This window comes from Micropterus salmoides, unplaced genomic scaffold (genome assembly GCF_014851395.1).
Source record: "Micropterus salmoides isolate LMB-PRFRI ecotype aquatic unplaced genomic scaffold, ASM1485139v1 Ms_hic_scaffold_2, whole genome shotgun sequence".
Lineage (NCBI taxonomy): Eukaryota > Metazoa > Chordata > Actinopteri > Centrarchiformes > Centrarchidae > Micropterus > Micropterus salmoides.
Window position 1 is genome coordinate 48,642,037 of NW_024041150.1, and position 16,794 is coordinate 48,658,830.

At 41.5% G+C, this 16,794-nt stretch overlaps 1 protein-coding gene across 1 annotated transcript; it reads left to right on the forward strand.

Moving 5' to 3' along the window:
• Positions 1 to 5,034: 5,034 nt before the first annotated feature.
• On the forward strand, positions 5,035 to 10,147 carry LOC119913150 (coxsackievirus and adenovirus receptor homolog). Its single transcript, XM_038732484.1, has 3 exons — positions 5,035 to 6,147; positions 8,618 to 8,962; positions 9,271 to 10,147. The coding sequence occupies exons 1-3, from the start codon at positions 6,078 to 6,080 to the stop codon at positions 9,450 to 9,452; spliced, it is 597 nt and encodes a 198-aa protein (XP_038588412.1). The 5' UTR covers positions 5,035 to 6,077; the 3' UTR covers positions 9,453 to 10,147.
• Positions 10,148 to 16,794: the final 6,647 nt, after the last annotated feature.

Consider the following 16,794-nt stretch of genomic DNA (forward strand, 5'->3'; position numbering starts at 1 on the left):
GAAAAGAGTGAGAAAATATTTTATTGAGACGGTGAGAATGTTGAGTATGTGATTAAGCTTTATTGGGCCTGGACATTGAACTGAAATGCGTCGAACAGAAATGTGTTGTGTTAACCTGGTTTTGAGTTGTTTAATAAAACAACCAGAAGCAATCTGGAACGAAACACAGATGCACCGTATCTTCATTGCTCCTGTTTCACCTGCTTTCATACAGGTCACATATCTGCTATTGAGGTACCTATCCCTGGGACCCATAACAGTTGCATTTCAAATAAAGACATAATCCAGAGGGAAGAGTCCATGAACAAAGAACAAGGTACAATCCAACAAAATAATCCAAAAGGGCAGGGACAGGACAGAACACTCAACACAGACAAAGGATGTGACAAAGACTGAACCAAACCGAGGGCTTAAATACACAGGCAAACGAGCAGGGAGGGAAGCACAGCTGAAACACCTCAGGTAATCAAACAACAGGAAACAAAGCTAGACAAGGACACATGAGAACTGAACACTACAAAGTAAAACAGGAAGTAAAGCACACAGGAACACACCAGGACAGATCTACCAATGTAAAACACAAAGCATGGAGAGACCGCAAAATCAGGGCAGGGAACAGAGACAGGACCAAACAGGAACAAGAATACACAAACATGGAGACACAGGACTAAGACACAGATACAAGGAGAGAACACACAAAGCACAGTGATCAGTGGGGTAACAAACTGAAACTAACAACAGCCAGACAGAAAGACAGAGACGAGGATGAAACAGTAGACAAGACCAAAAAATAATAAACACCCAAGTACACAGACCAGGAGTAACACTAGGACATGAACTAAGGCACAGGACTAAGAACTAAGATAAGATACTAGACAGATACTAAGTAAACTAAAACATGCAAATGAATAAAAGAATAAACAAGGCTACACAGAGAAACACATAACCAAAACCAGACTTAAACAGGAAAATATGAACACAAACCACACTTTTAACAATAGCCTCGGTAAGGTCAGAGAACCTGTATGTTTTTAACTTAGTATTTGTTTAGATTGTATAGCCTGTTGCGAGGAGTAGATGATCAGTAATGCAATTTTACTGTGGTGGTGATAAAAGTTTAAACACTGCGATATGCTTTTATATCTACAGATTATTTTATTGGCTGGTCAAGTGTTGATCTTAAATCGAGCGTCAACTCATGGATGGCCTCTTGGTTGTCACACAAAAAACATTTATTTAACAAACAGAAAAAATGCTCCAAACATTTTTCTATTTTAACTTACTGATGAAACAGAAAACAAATTAAATCACTTTGCCATTAAAAACAAACCTGACTGTTTAATGGCTGTAGCAGTAGTACAGGCTGTGTTATGGGGAAAAGAAAAGAAATGAAAAGAAAACTTGGGGTCAGGCCAATGATTGTGATAAGCTTTTGGCCTGGGGCCTGGGGCCTGGGGCCTGGGGCCTGGGCTTCTCATACCAGGGCTTAGATCTGAGGCCCCTGCAGGGCTCTATACTCTAATCGACTTTTTAGAGATCTGCTTTCATGCTCAGCTGCCGCTTCACCTCAAAATCACTGCTGACACCGCACCATGTCAGGATCATGCTCCATTTTACCTTCACTCGTTAACAAAACCCGAGATACTTGAACCCGTCAGGTCCTGCAGCTCTTTGCCCTCCTGAAAAGGTTTAACTTATTGTTCTCAGAAGAAGAGTTTCTTTGTATAAAATATCTAAAAGAAAATCCTAAAAATCAGAGAAAGCTAAGGCTCTGTTTATGTTTCTGAAAGTATTTAATAAACCAGCCAAACAAATGTCAGTATATCCTGTAATTTGCACTGATACAGATCCAGAACACTGAAACTGTTTTTTATTAAATGTTTGAATTAGTCTAAAGACTTTCTTCTTTTATTGGTGCAATTATGCTGAGACATCCTGTCTGTAAAGATGAACATGCTGGATGATCCCTCTGTTCTCCTGTTTGCTCCAGAGTAACTCTGCTGACATCTGCTGGTTAAAAACACACTCACACATTCAGAGAATCAATCTGACTTCCTGTTAATAAGATTTATTTAACTACTCAGGTAACTTTTAGTAACTGGTGCACTGGATTTAAAGTTCTCTGAATTGTGTTATTAAATATGTTTTCAGTTACAGAGCAGGGTTCTCTTGTTATTTTACCCAAGCTTGTAAAGACACAAAGAAAGTTGTTGTGTTGATCTTATATGTTTTTAATATCTGAACACAAGAAGCTTCACACAGGTTCTGTTTACTGCCAGCAGTACTCGGATATATTTGATCAGAGTACTTTTTACCATGTAGCCTTCTTATTTAGAGTTTGATGTTGATATTAAAGTCCAGCGACTTCTGATATGTTTTTCTTTATCTCATCATTAATGTGAAATCTATAAATGTGGTGCAGTAGTGTAAGAATGTATCATTTATTCAATATACCATATTCTATATTCTTCAAAATGTATTATCTATTTAATATATTAAGTTTTATGTTATTCAGACACTTGTATAAGCATGTAACATCCCTAGTCAGGTCTCTGTGTTAGGAGGACCTATGTATTTGGGAGTTAATGGTGTAGGACCAGAACGATCCAAAGGGGGCCCGTACCCTGGGAAAAGCCTGCCTGAAAGTACTCTTGGTGTCTTCACACCATGTTTTTCAGTGTGGCTTGACGGTCTGCTGAGGCTTACTCAGGTTCTGTCTTGCTTTGACAATAAACTCTATTGCATCAATCTCTGACTGACTCCAGTAGCTTCTTTTGAACTCCAAGTGCTGTCGACCTCCACCAGTACTTGTTAAATGCAGAGGACAGATCAGGGCTTCCAGCAGGCCTGAGTCTAGCTTTCTGCCCCTCTACAGTAGCCTATGAAGTCCGACAATATAATTACATTTTCCGAGGGGTCCTGTTAACTGTCTGAACAGTGAGTGTGGCAGCTCTACTCATTTATCCCAAGTGCTAACTAGTGAAACTGTGTTAAGCAGGGGTGGAAGTTTAAACTGACCGTAATAAAGTCTGTGTCATGTGGAGCTACAGGCCAGGAATTAAATATCAGTAATTTTACCTTTTCTTTCACGTATAGTACCTTCCGACATTTCAAGTTGCATCAATTACAGTGTAAAAACAAACCTATGGTCTCTGAGCAGTTGGTGGGTGTGGCTAAGATGCTAAATGCTAACAGATGCACTTTGGGGGTAGAGATGGTGACACCTACAAGTTCCTGAGGGTGCACCTCAACAACAAACTGGACAGACAACATGAGGCCCTCTACAGGAAAGGACAGAGCAGGCTGTTCTTCCTGAGGAGTCTCAGGTCATTCAATGTGTGCACCATGCTGCTCTAGATGTTCTACCTGTCTGTAGGGGCCAGTGTCATCTTCCTCGCTGTGGTGTGCTGGGGAGGGGGCGGCGGGACTTGTGGTGCCAACAAACTGGGCAAGCTGGTGAGGAAGGCCAGCTCGGTGGTGTGGATAGAACTGGACAGTGTGGAGGCAGAGACTGAGCGGAGGATGAGAGGAAGCTGAAAACCATCTTGGACAACTCCTCGCATCCTCTCTCTGCTGAGCTGAGGCAGCTCAGGGGCTCCTTCAGCCACAGACTCATTCAGCCCCGAGCCTCACAGCACTCAGGAGGCTCATTTGTGCCGTCAGGCTCCACAACACCACAGCACCAAACTGAGAGACTGTTCCTGAGTATATTTCAGACATTTATCTGAGTGTAAATGATCTGACTGCAAATAATTATCACAGGGCAAATAATGTGTAAATATTTAAACATCTATATTGAATATTAATTACGTAACGAACATATATTCTGAGTATACAGTTTATTTATATTTAAACATCTGTGTTGAATGTTGCTGATTCTACTGTATCCATTCTTTCACATTTCTCTGTGCTGCTCTGTCTTAATAAAGTTATATCTTGTCTTAGTATAGTCTGATTATACGTGAGGTGGTGCTTTCCATTGCTGTCATCACTGACTTACCTTACCCAGGGTATACACAGGAATCCTGCAGTAAAAATACCTTTAAAGACCTGTTTCAAGACCTTTCAACATATTTTAAGACTGCTGCGCAACTCTGATCTGTAACCAGTTAAGTCAGCGACGCACCTTTTAATAGGGGAATTGTGTAGTTTTGAAAAGGAATTTAAATATATTTATAACATTGTTATGGTCTGTATGTGAGCAGGTTGTAACTTCACCTAAAAATTGAGGCGTTTACCAACTTTCTCAGTTGCCTCTCACAGCCTGTATAGGACTACTGTTTCTATGTGAAGGACTGGTTGGATTCACTGTGAAAACCCATTGTCTGACACAGACTGTGTGCAACATTACTGCAAAGCTTGCCTGCAGTGAAAACTTTCATCGCCCACTTGATCAATACTACAGAATTCAAAAAGGCCAGAAGGGAACAAAGCTGAAGAGAATAAACTGAGTATTAAATAACATTGTCTATGGTGATGGATATTCGTATCACATTATAATGTTTGTGTCCACCTTGTGTAGCCCTTAATATCATCAATCTTGTATTTTATATACTTTTGTTGTTAATCTCTCAGTATTGTTGAAAATGAATCACTGTTGTTGGATATTAGGCTTTCGATGGCATCAATATTTATATTAAATAATTATTAATCAACGTATTATTATTATTATTTAATAATGAAGGTGAGAGACTGTAGGTGGTAAAAAAACAACTAATAGATATCACCGTGAAACTTTCCTAGTTGATTACTTATATTAAGAAAATATTTTTTTGTATTACAGGTTTTCTGAAATGTTATGTTTAAATATGCAAATGAGACAGTTAATTATAAAGTGATCAACTAACATATGATTATAGCCATGAAATGAAATGATTATGATTAACGAAATTAAGGAGATCATAATTTTTAATAGTATTGATACAAATGTGTGTGGAAGAGTAAAAGAAGTGAAGAATCATGTTGAGATATGTTGAACTTGTTGTGAAATACTGAAATGGGTGTAACAGTCTTCATCGGGAGAGAAGGGTCAGCAAGGGAAAATGAAACGGTCAAGTAAGGAGAGCTTTGGCCCAACTCACGTAAACAGGAAAAGGGTTGTGGCTGATTTGACAGGAAAACTCAGCTACGGAGTAGGATAAATAAAAAGGAGTCAGGAAGAGATTGGGGTTATTCCTCGGCAGACCTCAGAGACATTGGACTCGGAGCAGGACCAAGCGGACCAAGAGCCTAAGACAAGAGTTGGAGATTTGAACAGCAGACAACTAGAGACTTCTTCAGAGTTTTCTTCAGTGGACTTCAAGAGATTGAGCCACAGTGGACAACCACAACAACCAAACCAAGTTTCTACAAGATTCTACAGATCCACAGAAGAGGGAAAGATCTCCTTGGCCAAGACGACTACTTCTCTTCCCTTTCTCTCCAAAAAGAAGACATCTAAATCACTCAAGCTCAGCTATTATAATCAGATTTAGAATTTTAAACATTTTATCATTTTACTTAGTATCAATCAGAGAGCTGTCGTTAACGGGTGTGGCTGGGGTGATATTTGGCTCTAGGGCCAATTCAGAGTAAGCAGGGCAGGCGTTCGGAAGAAGACCCTTAGAAGCTAGGCGAATCTCTTCGACAGCAGCTTAAACAGTCCTCAGTTATACCTAATAGGGTAATACCCACAGGCCTAGAGGATCGGGCCCTTTAAGACGGAGAGCTGGTCCAGTACCTCCTGAACAGGGGTAACTCGGGATCTAACATCATGCTGTGGGACACCATTCTTTGGGTTCCTGGGAGAGGACTCACTTCTCACTCACAATGACTCACTTGACAAAAGTTCAACCAAGATCACAAATAAACAACCTCACGCAGACGTCAGAAATCACGTGACACCTTCCCCGCTCCCTCGGCAGTGCGGGTCCACTGTAAAAAGAAAAGGAAGAAGCATTCAGTCTGGTCATCACCTTCATCATCTCTGCTTCTAAATATCTGACCTAACCTGAAAACGATCGAGAGATTATCACTGTAGATCACCGTAGGCGGTCCGCTGTCAACAGAAACTACAGAGAAGAAAGAATAAGTCAGTCATGGTCGCTTTAAAATGGCCGCCATTCGTGGCTTTGTTCGCATGTTCATGGATCGTTGTTCTGTGTCAAGGTAAGAGGAGTGTGTGTCCGTGTGGTAGGTCTGGGGTGATTCAAAGACGTCATTGATTACGGAAATACAACGATTCGCATAACGTGTGTCAACTCATCAGCTAGACCAGGGGTATTCAATTAGATTTCAAAGAGGTCTAGTTAGAGAAAATTTCCTGAAGCAAAGGTCCGGAACATCAAAACGACGAACTTGCGTTATCATTCAGTACTATAACCTATAGTTGTATCAACACGTGTTTTTAGTCAACAACGGACTGTCAAATCAAATAATATTTCAGTCAGTTTTCACATCAAACTGGAAGGATAATAAATAATAACTATTCAAATAATAAATTCTAAATTTAAGTAAACTAAATTAAAGTGCCTAATTTTTAGAAAAAATGTAACAAAAAGTGTAGCTTGAAGTGATGAAGTGTAGTCTTAACCAATTTTATAATAAACACTCAACACATCATAACAAATGAACAATGTAGTACAGTAATGCCTCCTCTTCTCTTTCATTTCCTCTTACAGAGCTACCACTTTCCTACTTTCTGTTGTTCAGTGAGAAACGTGAGCTCCAGCTAGCATATTGGAGATCTATGAGATATTCTGGTTTTGAACTGCCCGTGGGAGGAATGTACATGTAAGAATCTGTACATTCTTGATTAAAAGTCATGTGAAATCTCTTTTATCTTTCGTCTCCTCAATTCGGGTGTGTTTCCAAAACGTCTCTGGTGAATCTCGCGGACTCGACTCGCAAGCCTCGGTATGCACAGATTTGATTGGCTGAGCAGCGTCACATGAGACGCTTGGAGCACATGCGATTGGTCTGTGAGTTTCCTGGTCCTCTAAACCAGTACAGTAAATGCTAGAAAAGCTGCGCGGGTTAAAATAGAAATGCTCCGTCACGAGGTAGTAAGTCTCAATAATAAATGTGCTGTAGGTCGGCGGTCCGGAGAGGACGGCGGCTGGGTCCGGATCCGGACCGCGGTCCGCCTATTAGTGACCTCTGAGCTAGACGATCTGTTCTCCAACCATCTAAAGTTCAGAAGTATTTTAGAGAGACACTGAACAAAATGGCGCTCTGTGAAGAGGAAATAGTTTCACTGCAGCACAACTGCTGTGCACGAACACGTGGAGTGAAAGAATCTCGGAGCACATGATCAAGACGACAGCACCACAAATCTTCTTTACCTTTTAGTTTCCACACAAGCCTGCTACATTATCAGCACGAGCAGCATGTTTCTGTTTGTCACTTAAAACAGATTTAATGTATGTATTTGTTTATTGCCTCCATGTTAAAAGTAATTTCTGCCCCGCTGCTGTCATGGTGAGGTAATGTTGCACCATGTGCGAGAAAACAGCTGAAAGCAACATTGCACATTACATTGTGAATCGTTTCAGTTGTTTATTTGTTCCACACTGATGCATATCTGTGATTATCTTACTGCATGTTACGCTAGTGATGAAATAAATCCATGTTAGGAACATATGAAGATTCAGTATATATGTAGTACTTAATGTCAGTTATTATTATTTTTAATATCATGACACAGCAACTCTGAAATTAGACTCACTGTTTAATGATCATTACAGGGAGGGAAATGTGTCAAACATCCTGTATTCCCGTGAAATTTGTTAGTATACTAAGTGTCCTACAGTTATTACAGTAATTATAATAACTGTTGTTGTAACTTATTCATTCAGTTCTATTTACAACATGTTCATTATAATTTATATTCAAATGTAGTTTTTTGTAGACTTTGACTCTGCAGGCTGCTGGATATGTTTGTAAAGTTTATTATGAGCTGACTTGTGAACAGAGTCTCCACCTCTGACCTCTGTTCCTGTCCAGCACTGTAGTTTACTGTGTGGACGGATGGACAGCAGAGACCAACATGTGTCCTCTCCCCTCTCGTGCTGTCTGTCCATGCAGATCCAGCAGCTTCATTTGTCTCTCTGAGAAGTAAAGCAGTTTCATACTGTAGGGACTCTTTCCTCAGTAGAAGTAGTTCAGACACAGTCTGAGTAGAGGACGGACAGACTGGGGACACATTTGGAAAACAAGGACAAAGATTCAAAGCTTCTAGGAAATAATAAACTTCACATGTTTAATATTTCAGCTGTTTGTTCAGGCTCAGAAATGCTGATGTCTGTATTCAGATGGGAAATAATATCAATAATCAATAATCTCCAAACAAGCAGAAAGCAGATGAAAGTAAAATGTCTCCTGTCTGATGGTGCGGAGGACGACTTGACTGACAGCTGTAGAAATGAGCAACATGAAGTCAGCGTGCAGCTGCAGCAGAGGAGTTAGTCTCTCCTTTCTGCAGCTGGGACTCAAGTTGTCTGAGAACAGGGTTTGAAATGCTGCTGAGTTCACATGTGCTGTTTTATAGAGACCTGATCTCTGCTGCTTCCATCAAAAGATGTTTGAACAACAGGAAACATTACAAGTCCTGACTGGAGGCTTTTCTCTTTCTGTTCAGAGACACAGGAGGTGAAGGTGAAGCCTGGAGAGGACGCCACTCTTCCCTGTCGGGGTCACAGAGGTGCTGACATAGAAGTTATAAAGTGGATCAGAACTGACCTGAAGCCAGATGAATATGTCTTCTTCTTCAGAGACGGCAGCTCAGATGAAAACTACCAGCATGAATCTTATCGTGGTCGAGTGGAGCTGAGAGATCCAGAGATGAAGAACGGAGACGCTTCTGTGATTCTGAAGAACGTCAACATCAACGACGCTGGAACATATGAGTGTCGGGTTAGAGAGGAAAAGGAGAAAGGCCAAGCTAAACTGATCAGCACCGTCATGCTGACAGTGACAGAGCCAGGTGAGTGTGTAGAGCTCAGAGTGTCTCTTTGTCTCTCAGGTGAGCGTGTAGAGCTCAGAGTGTCTCTTTGTCTCTCAGGTCAGCGTGTAGAGCTCAGAGTGTCTCTTTGTCTCTCAGGTGAAGCTGCTTCCTGGTAGTTGAGCTGAGAAACATCACAGATCAGATGTTTGTGTTTTAGAAAGATGTTGCTGATGAGACTTTAGAGGAAACAGCTGCTACGAGTCATGTGATCAAAGTGCAGTAGATAATGTCTGACATTCTGTCCACCTGCTGACAGCTGATACCTCACACCTGTTTCTGCTCTGCAGGTCACACAGCTGGACACAAGGAGGGAGGAGACAAGGAGGGAGGAGACAAGGAGGGAAATGTTGGACTGAGTGTCGGTCTGCCAGTTGGTGTGATTCTTGTTGTTGTTGTTGTTGTTGTTTTTAGAAAGAAGATCTTTGGAATATGTAGAGGTGCAATGACAATAATTCAGACCTGCTCCTGAAAATGAGCCGATGCAGGAAGCAGAGCCAGCAGATGGGAATTAGTGAGTAAATGTGTCTCATGTGTCTCCCATGAAATAAATCCAGAAGTATCTAAAAGGTGGAGGCAGATGTGACTGACTGTAGCTGGATCATCAGCTGTGACTGTTTTCCAGCTGCAGTCAGATCATCAACATGTTTTTAAATGATTTCAAGTCTTTTTATGAAGCTGCTATAAACAGACATGAACTGCAGAACCTGCAGAGAGATTAAGAGACCAGAGGCAGCAGATGAGAATTAGTGAGGATCCAGACTGAAGTCACTCTGGTTACTGTGGGGAGCAGTGATTGGTCGTTACTCTCTGGCTGCTGATTGGTGGACTGAACGTGCTGCTGGACAGAAGAAACACATTCCTCCTGTAAAATAAACCTGAGCTGTTGACACACGTCTGATTTCACCTGGAGGCAGGTTAATGCCAGATGGGCTGACTGACCAGCAGCTCTGTGGGACAAACAATATGACCTGATGCTGGAACAGCTGATTGTTAATTACAGGAAGTGGTACAGACCGTCGGCACCATTGTGTCCCTGAGCAAGACACTTAACCCCTCGTTGCTCCAGAGGCGTGCGACCTCTGACATGTATAGCAATTGTAAGTCGCTTTGGTTAAAAGCGTCAGCTAAATGAATAAATGTAAATGTTCCACCTACGTGTCTTTACTAACGTGTCAAACTAAAAACCTTCACAGAGTCGTGTAATTGTGACTTCATGACATTTCATAAAAATCTGAAACAGCGGCTGCGATCATTTTACAAAGTACACAGAGGAAACCCTGCTGAAGGGAACCTTGTTCTGAGTCCTGGGATGAAAACGTGTTGTTTCCTTCTTAAAGCAGAAAGTCAGAGTTTGAAGCTCCTGATCAGCTCTGAGTTCAACAGCAGCTGAAACATTTGGGATTTAATCATCATCATGGAGAAATACTGCAGACTGTATCATGAGGGAGGAGACGAGTTTATCCTGCTGCTGCTCACAGACACAAAGTTAAACCTGCTTTTAATTTACATTTATTTTGTGGAGTCACCTGAGCCAACTGAACAAAGAAACAGGTTTTATTAGAGATCACTCTGCAATGATTCTCAGGAAACAAAACAGAAAGTTGGGATTCAGAGGCTTTCTGCAGTTTGAAGCTAATTTAAGCTAAAAAATAAATAAAAAATTATAAAGCAGGACGTGTTTATTTACCACAACAGCGGAGCAGCCACCTCGTGTCCTCATCTTTACTGAGCAGCAGATCACAGAGCAGCTTGAATTCCAGCACTCTGCACTTCTCGCACTACATTTACAGAAAACTTTGACTTTTATAGCCATTATGTTGCTTTATGTTTGCATAGGTGCTTCTATTTTTTAGCTACTTTTAGCTAGAACTAATAGTTCTGTTTATTTTTTAACTTATTTGTTCAGCTTTGTTGTTTTTAGCTGCAGTCTAATATGTCTTCATACCCACTGCCTCTTCATTTCTACTCTCCTTCAAATTAAAAGCCTCCAGTTTTCTCCTTTCGTCTCCTCTCGCTGTGAACTTTAGGACTAAACATTTTGATTTGAAGAGGCAGCTGCAAAAATCTGCTTAAGGATCTTTGCCTGCTTTTGTTTTAGAACATTTATCACCGTGTTTATGAGTCTTTTCCCAGATGAACCTGACTGTGACGAAGCTCCTGTGCTGCCCCCTGCTGGCTGTCTGACTGCATGTTTAGTAAACACGCAGTAAAACAGCAGCTGGACATCAGTGGTTGGACTGGTTTGAAGGTGTGAAGGTGTGAAGCTCGACCTCAGTGAGGAGCAGACGACCTCTGGCTCTGCTGGAAACTCTGAACACAAACAAACAATGTTCTGCTTGGAAATGAAATGAATGATGTTTTTTGCTTAATTTAGCTCGTGTGTGTTTTTTCACACACACTCTGACAAACACACACCAAGACAAGCCCCACACACTCTTTAGCTACACTGATGCAAGATGAAATAAACCATTTGGAAGATATCCCTTCTCTTCCTGAGTCTTTAACTAGAATCAGGCTCTTTATTTATTGGACCACCGGGATTTAGATTCCTCCTCAACAGTAGTTCTGCAGGTATTTGGTCATAAACCAAAGTATTGCGCAAATTAAAATGTTGACCTGATGATGACGCTAGAGGAAAAGTCAGAGGATCAGCCAGCGTGATATTACAGTTTGTCCTGAGGGAAACATGAATGTCCGTGTCTTTATCACAAACGTAGCTAGCTAGCTAGCTAGCGCTTCCACAAATAACTACGCTTTGTCACTCTTTCTCAAATCGTTGGTAAATGACGCCCTGTGATGAGAACGGGCTCAAATGTCTCCCACTACTCAGGCACATAAAATGACACAGACCTCACACTGCATAAAAAAGTTAATAATAAAGTTTGTGTTTCTTGCCTTTGAGTCCAAAGTCATCTGAATCTGGTCTTCTCCTCTGGAAAGGTCCAATATTACATTTTTCGCGATCTGCTTGGATCCCCATCCCCATCAATTATCAAACTTGGCAGTGAGGCTACACTAGAGTTTCATGTCTTATCTGTCTTCGCTCTGCAGTGATGTATCAGATCAGTCCGACCAGCTGCAGCGTCTAATCAATATAATGGCTACCTAGTAAGGGGCGTGTCGGTCACTTCTTAATTGTAGACACTGACAATGAACTCCAGGATGTAGCTGTTCACAAATACTGTACAGCAGGGGTTTTCAAAGTGTGAGGCGGGGCTCCCCAGGGGCCTCCAAACAGTTTCAGGGGAGGCTCAGTGAATGGAAGTGAAACAATATTACATTAGTTATTATGTTAGTTATCAAAAGGAGATCACATAGAATAGAATAGAGATACAATAGAACTGTTTTTCCCACGTGACAAGTCAGAAACTAATAAATGCCTTAGGACTGACCTTTTTAATGTATTTGGTCTGAAGTTATGTCAAAACAGTGTAAATCAAGTGTTGAGTGTCTGTGAGATCAAATACCAAAATCATCATCCCACAGGCATCCAGGAATTGAGCGAAACTAAACAAGTAAACTGGGGGCACATTTTCCCAAACTTTGTCTGAGGGGAGGCCTTCACGCTCAAACCCCTGCGGTACAGTGTGTAGCCTAAGCAACAATCTTTGTCTAATAGCTGACTTAGACCATTGAACGGGTCACCATTGCAAACATGGCAACAATCGCCCCCAGCGTGCACAGCTTCTCTCTGGGCAGATGTTTCACCCAGCTGCTATTCATTGTTAATGTTAATGAGCCCATTCACAAGGCCACAAACAACAAAAGTGAAATGACATTAAGGGAATTAGGTTAGAACAGAGACTTACGAGGCGCCATACAAACAGTGAAGGACAAAGAGTTTGATGGCGCCTTTGATCATCTCAAATAACTAATACAACTTCTGAATACAAAAGAAAACTGCTCCTGCTCCTGTTGTTTACTCCAGCAGTGTGTCACGCCTCTTTTACACATCATGGCTGCTGAAAAGACTTTCGTAAAAGATACAGCAGTAAATCCTCCCCCTGCAGGCTTCCTCGATCGTCGAGGTGAATTTTAAGAATAGAGATGTCCTTCAAGATGTCGCAGTGGGATCGATTTCCAGGGTGTCAATTTCTCTTTAGTGAGTCTTCTGAAACAAAGAATTTAAGGGTTTTATTCTTTGCAAAGGCTCAGACAGACATTCAGAGTGCAACCAGTGTGCAGAGATTGAGACAAAGAGACAGTGATGAAACAGGTGACTTTATACTCTGATGTTATCCTGCAGCTGTCTCAGGGAGGGAGGGAGTAGAAACCAACTGTGATGAAGGTCTACCAAACAGATAAGAAACCCTCTAATGAGCTGCTTTCCTATGTGAACTGTGAAACCTAACTACAACATAATAAAGCATTAAGCACCACACAGTGAAACACAGGCCTGTAATAGTACAGCATATAAAGATAAAACAGTAAAACTCACAGGGGTCACAGGCAGGAGGACGGAGGATCAAGGAGGCACAAAACAGTGAAAGGCCTTTGATGATTACTGGATTACAAGAATGGGGACTCGAGACGAGTCACTCTGTCATCCTGTTTTAACTCTGCCGCCATCTGCTGGTATAAAACAAACATTCAGAGAATCACAGGTTCTGTTTACTGCCAGCAGTGCTCAGATATATTTGATCAGGGAAACATGCCACTTAGATTTAAAAGTAAAATAACTTTCAGAACCACACAGTTATATGTAACAATGAACCTATGTTGATCATGTGGCAATAAACAAAGGAGAACTGAAAATAAAGACTTTTGGTTTATTAAGCTAAGAGTCAAACCTGCATGCCAAGAGAGGTTTGTTAGCAACAGTAGCCAAGTTGATTACATGTAGTGTAACATTGAGAGTAACATTTTACATTAATGAAAATTACATTACAGTTCATAATATACACTCACCTAAAGGATTATTAGGAACACCTGTTCAATTTCTCATTAATGCAATTATCTAATCAACCAATCACATGGCAGTTGCTTCAATGCATTTAGGGGTGTGGTCCTGGTCAAGACAATCTCCTGAACTCCAAACTGAATGTCAGAATGGGAAAGAAAGGTGATTTAAGCAATTTTGAGCGTGGCATGGTTGTTGGTGCCAGACGGGCCGGTCTGAGTATTTCACAATCTGCTCAGTTACTGGGATTTTCACGCACAACCATTTCTAGGGTTTACAAAGAATGGTGTGAAAAGGGAAAAACATCCAGTATCAGTCCTGTGGGCGAAAATGCCTTGTTGATGCTAGAGGTCAGAGGAGAAAGGGCCGATCGATTCAAGCTGATAGAAGAGCAACTTTGACTGAAATAACCACTCGTTACAACCGAGGTATGCAGCAAAGCATTTGTGAAGCCACAACACGCACAACCTTGAGGCGGATGGGCTACAACAGCAGAAGACCCCACCGGGTACCACTCATCTCCACTACAAATAGTGTTACGGCCGCTGCTGGCGGCCTTAGAGTAGTTGTGTTTGGGAGTTCTCTGAGCTGTATGCAAATCCCCGCTGCAAGCACCTGTTGAGGATTGGTTCCCCTGGACCTGGAGTCGCCCACTTCCTGTTTGCTGGCGTCTGATTGGTGTGGCCGAGGATCCTACTGAACCTGCCAACCAGAACTCACCAATCAACACCAGCTGGCCTACAAATAGTTTGTCTGCCTGCAGTTCGAGGCGACTGTGAGCCAGTGATCAGTTCGCCTTGTAGTTGGTTGTGTACCCCTGTGAATGTCTTGAGTGTTAAATTTACCTGTTTCTGTCAGTTGCCGGCTTAAGTGACTCTTGTCAGTAAAAACCTTTGTGAACTACAGAATGTGAGTGGCACCCTTTAAAGGGGAAAATTGTTTGTTTGGTTACCCTACATTCCTGTACAGCATGAAGGTACTGACCTCCTTTTGTTGTGTTTTTTTCGGAGACAACTCATTTAATTAAACTTTGACTCAACCTGAATTCAGTTGTCCTTACCATCTTAATTTATCCCAAATACCTTGTTACTGCCCTACCCTAACAAGCTGGGTTGTAACAATAGGAAAAAGAGGCTACAATTTGCAAGAGCTCATCAAAATTGGACAGTTGAAGACTGGAAAAATGTTGCCTGGTCTGATGAGTCTCGATTTCTGTTGAGACATTCAGATGGTAGAGTCAGAATTTGGCGTAAACAGAATGAGTACATGGATCCATCATGCCTTGTTACCACTGAGCAGGCTGGTGGTGGTGGTGTAATGGTGTGGGGGATGTTTTCTTGGCACACTTTAGGCCCCTTAGTGCCAATTGGGCATCGTTTAAATGTCACGGCCTACCTGAGCATTGTTTCTGACCATGTCCATCCCTTTATGGCCACCATGTACCCATCCTCTGATGGCTACTTCCAGCAGGATAATGCACCATGTCACAAAGCTCCAATCATTTCAAATTGGTTTCTTGAACATGACAATGAGTTCACTGTACTAAAATGGCCCCCACAGTCAACAGAACTCAACCCAATAGAGCATCTTTGGGATGTGGTGGAATGGGAGCTTCGTGCCCTGGATGTGCATCCCACAAATCTCCATCAACTGCAAGATGCTATCCATCAATATGGGCCAACATTTCTAAAGAATGCTTTCAGCACCTTGTTGAATCAATGCCACGTAGAATTAAGGCAGTTCTGAAGGCGAAAGGGGTCAAACACAGTATTAGTATGGTGTTCCTAATAATCCTTTAGGTGAGTGTAGTTTAACCTCAGTCATTATTGTGTGTGCAGTGTTATTAAACAAACCTGCCCTGTAGCACCGTGCTGTATACTGTGTGGACACCTGATCTGACTGACAGCAGTTAGTCTGATGCTCAGTGCTTTTAGGGACATGTGAATAAATGAACAAATAAAGAATTGACAACAAACAGTTGTCTTTGTGATATTTATTAATGTAAGAAAAAAACAGTAAACACTCCAACTGGGGCAGAGACTTCAGACACCCAACAGGATTAGAGAGTCCAGCCAAGAGAAAAGACAAATTAAAAATTTAACAGAGAAAGATTTTGTGGAGTCTATGAGAAAAGCCTTGATTCCTGGGAGAAGAGACCACATAGGACAAACCAGTCTCAGAGGTGTTCATTAAATTAAAACACTGGTACAATTAGAGTCATTCTAATTAGGAGCAAAGCACAAACACAATGACACATACAGGAGTATTAAAGTAAATATAGGTCAAATCTTTTTTTCATTACAGGACACAGTTAGAAGTTCAGTTCAATTCAATTTTATGTATATAGCGCCAAATTACAACAACAGTTATCACACAGCACTTTTCATAAAAGAGAAGGTGTAGACCGTACTCTGTGATGTTATTTACAGAACATGGCTCAGGGTGGGCGGCCATGTTCTGCCTCGACCGGTTGGGGGTGAGAACATTAAAGAAGCTCATGAAGTCGTAACTACTGAGAGCTATGGGAATACTTGGCTCAATAGAGCTGTGACTCTCTGTCAGCCTGGCTACAGTGCTGAAAAGAAACCTGGGGTTGTTCCTATTTTCCTCTATTAATGACGAGTAGTACGCTGCTCTGGCATTACGGAGGGCCTTCCTATAAGTTTTAAGACTATCTTGACAGATTAAACGAGAATTTTCCAGGTTGGTGGAATGCCAATTCCTCTCAAGTTTCTGCAATATTTTCTTTAATTTGTGAGTTTCAGTATTATACCATGGAGCTAACCATCTTTGTTTTATTATTTTCTTTTTTAGAGGGGCTACAGAGTCGAGTGTCATTCACAGCGAGCCTGCAGCACTATCAACAAGATGATCGATGTGGAAGGGACTGAAATTAGCATAGGAGTCCTCC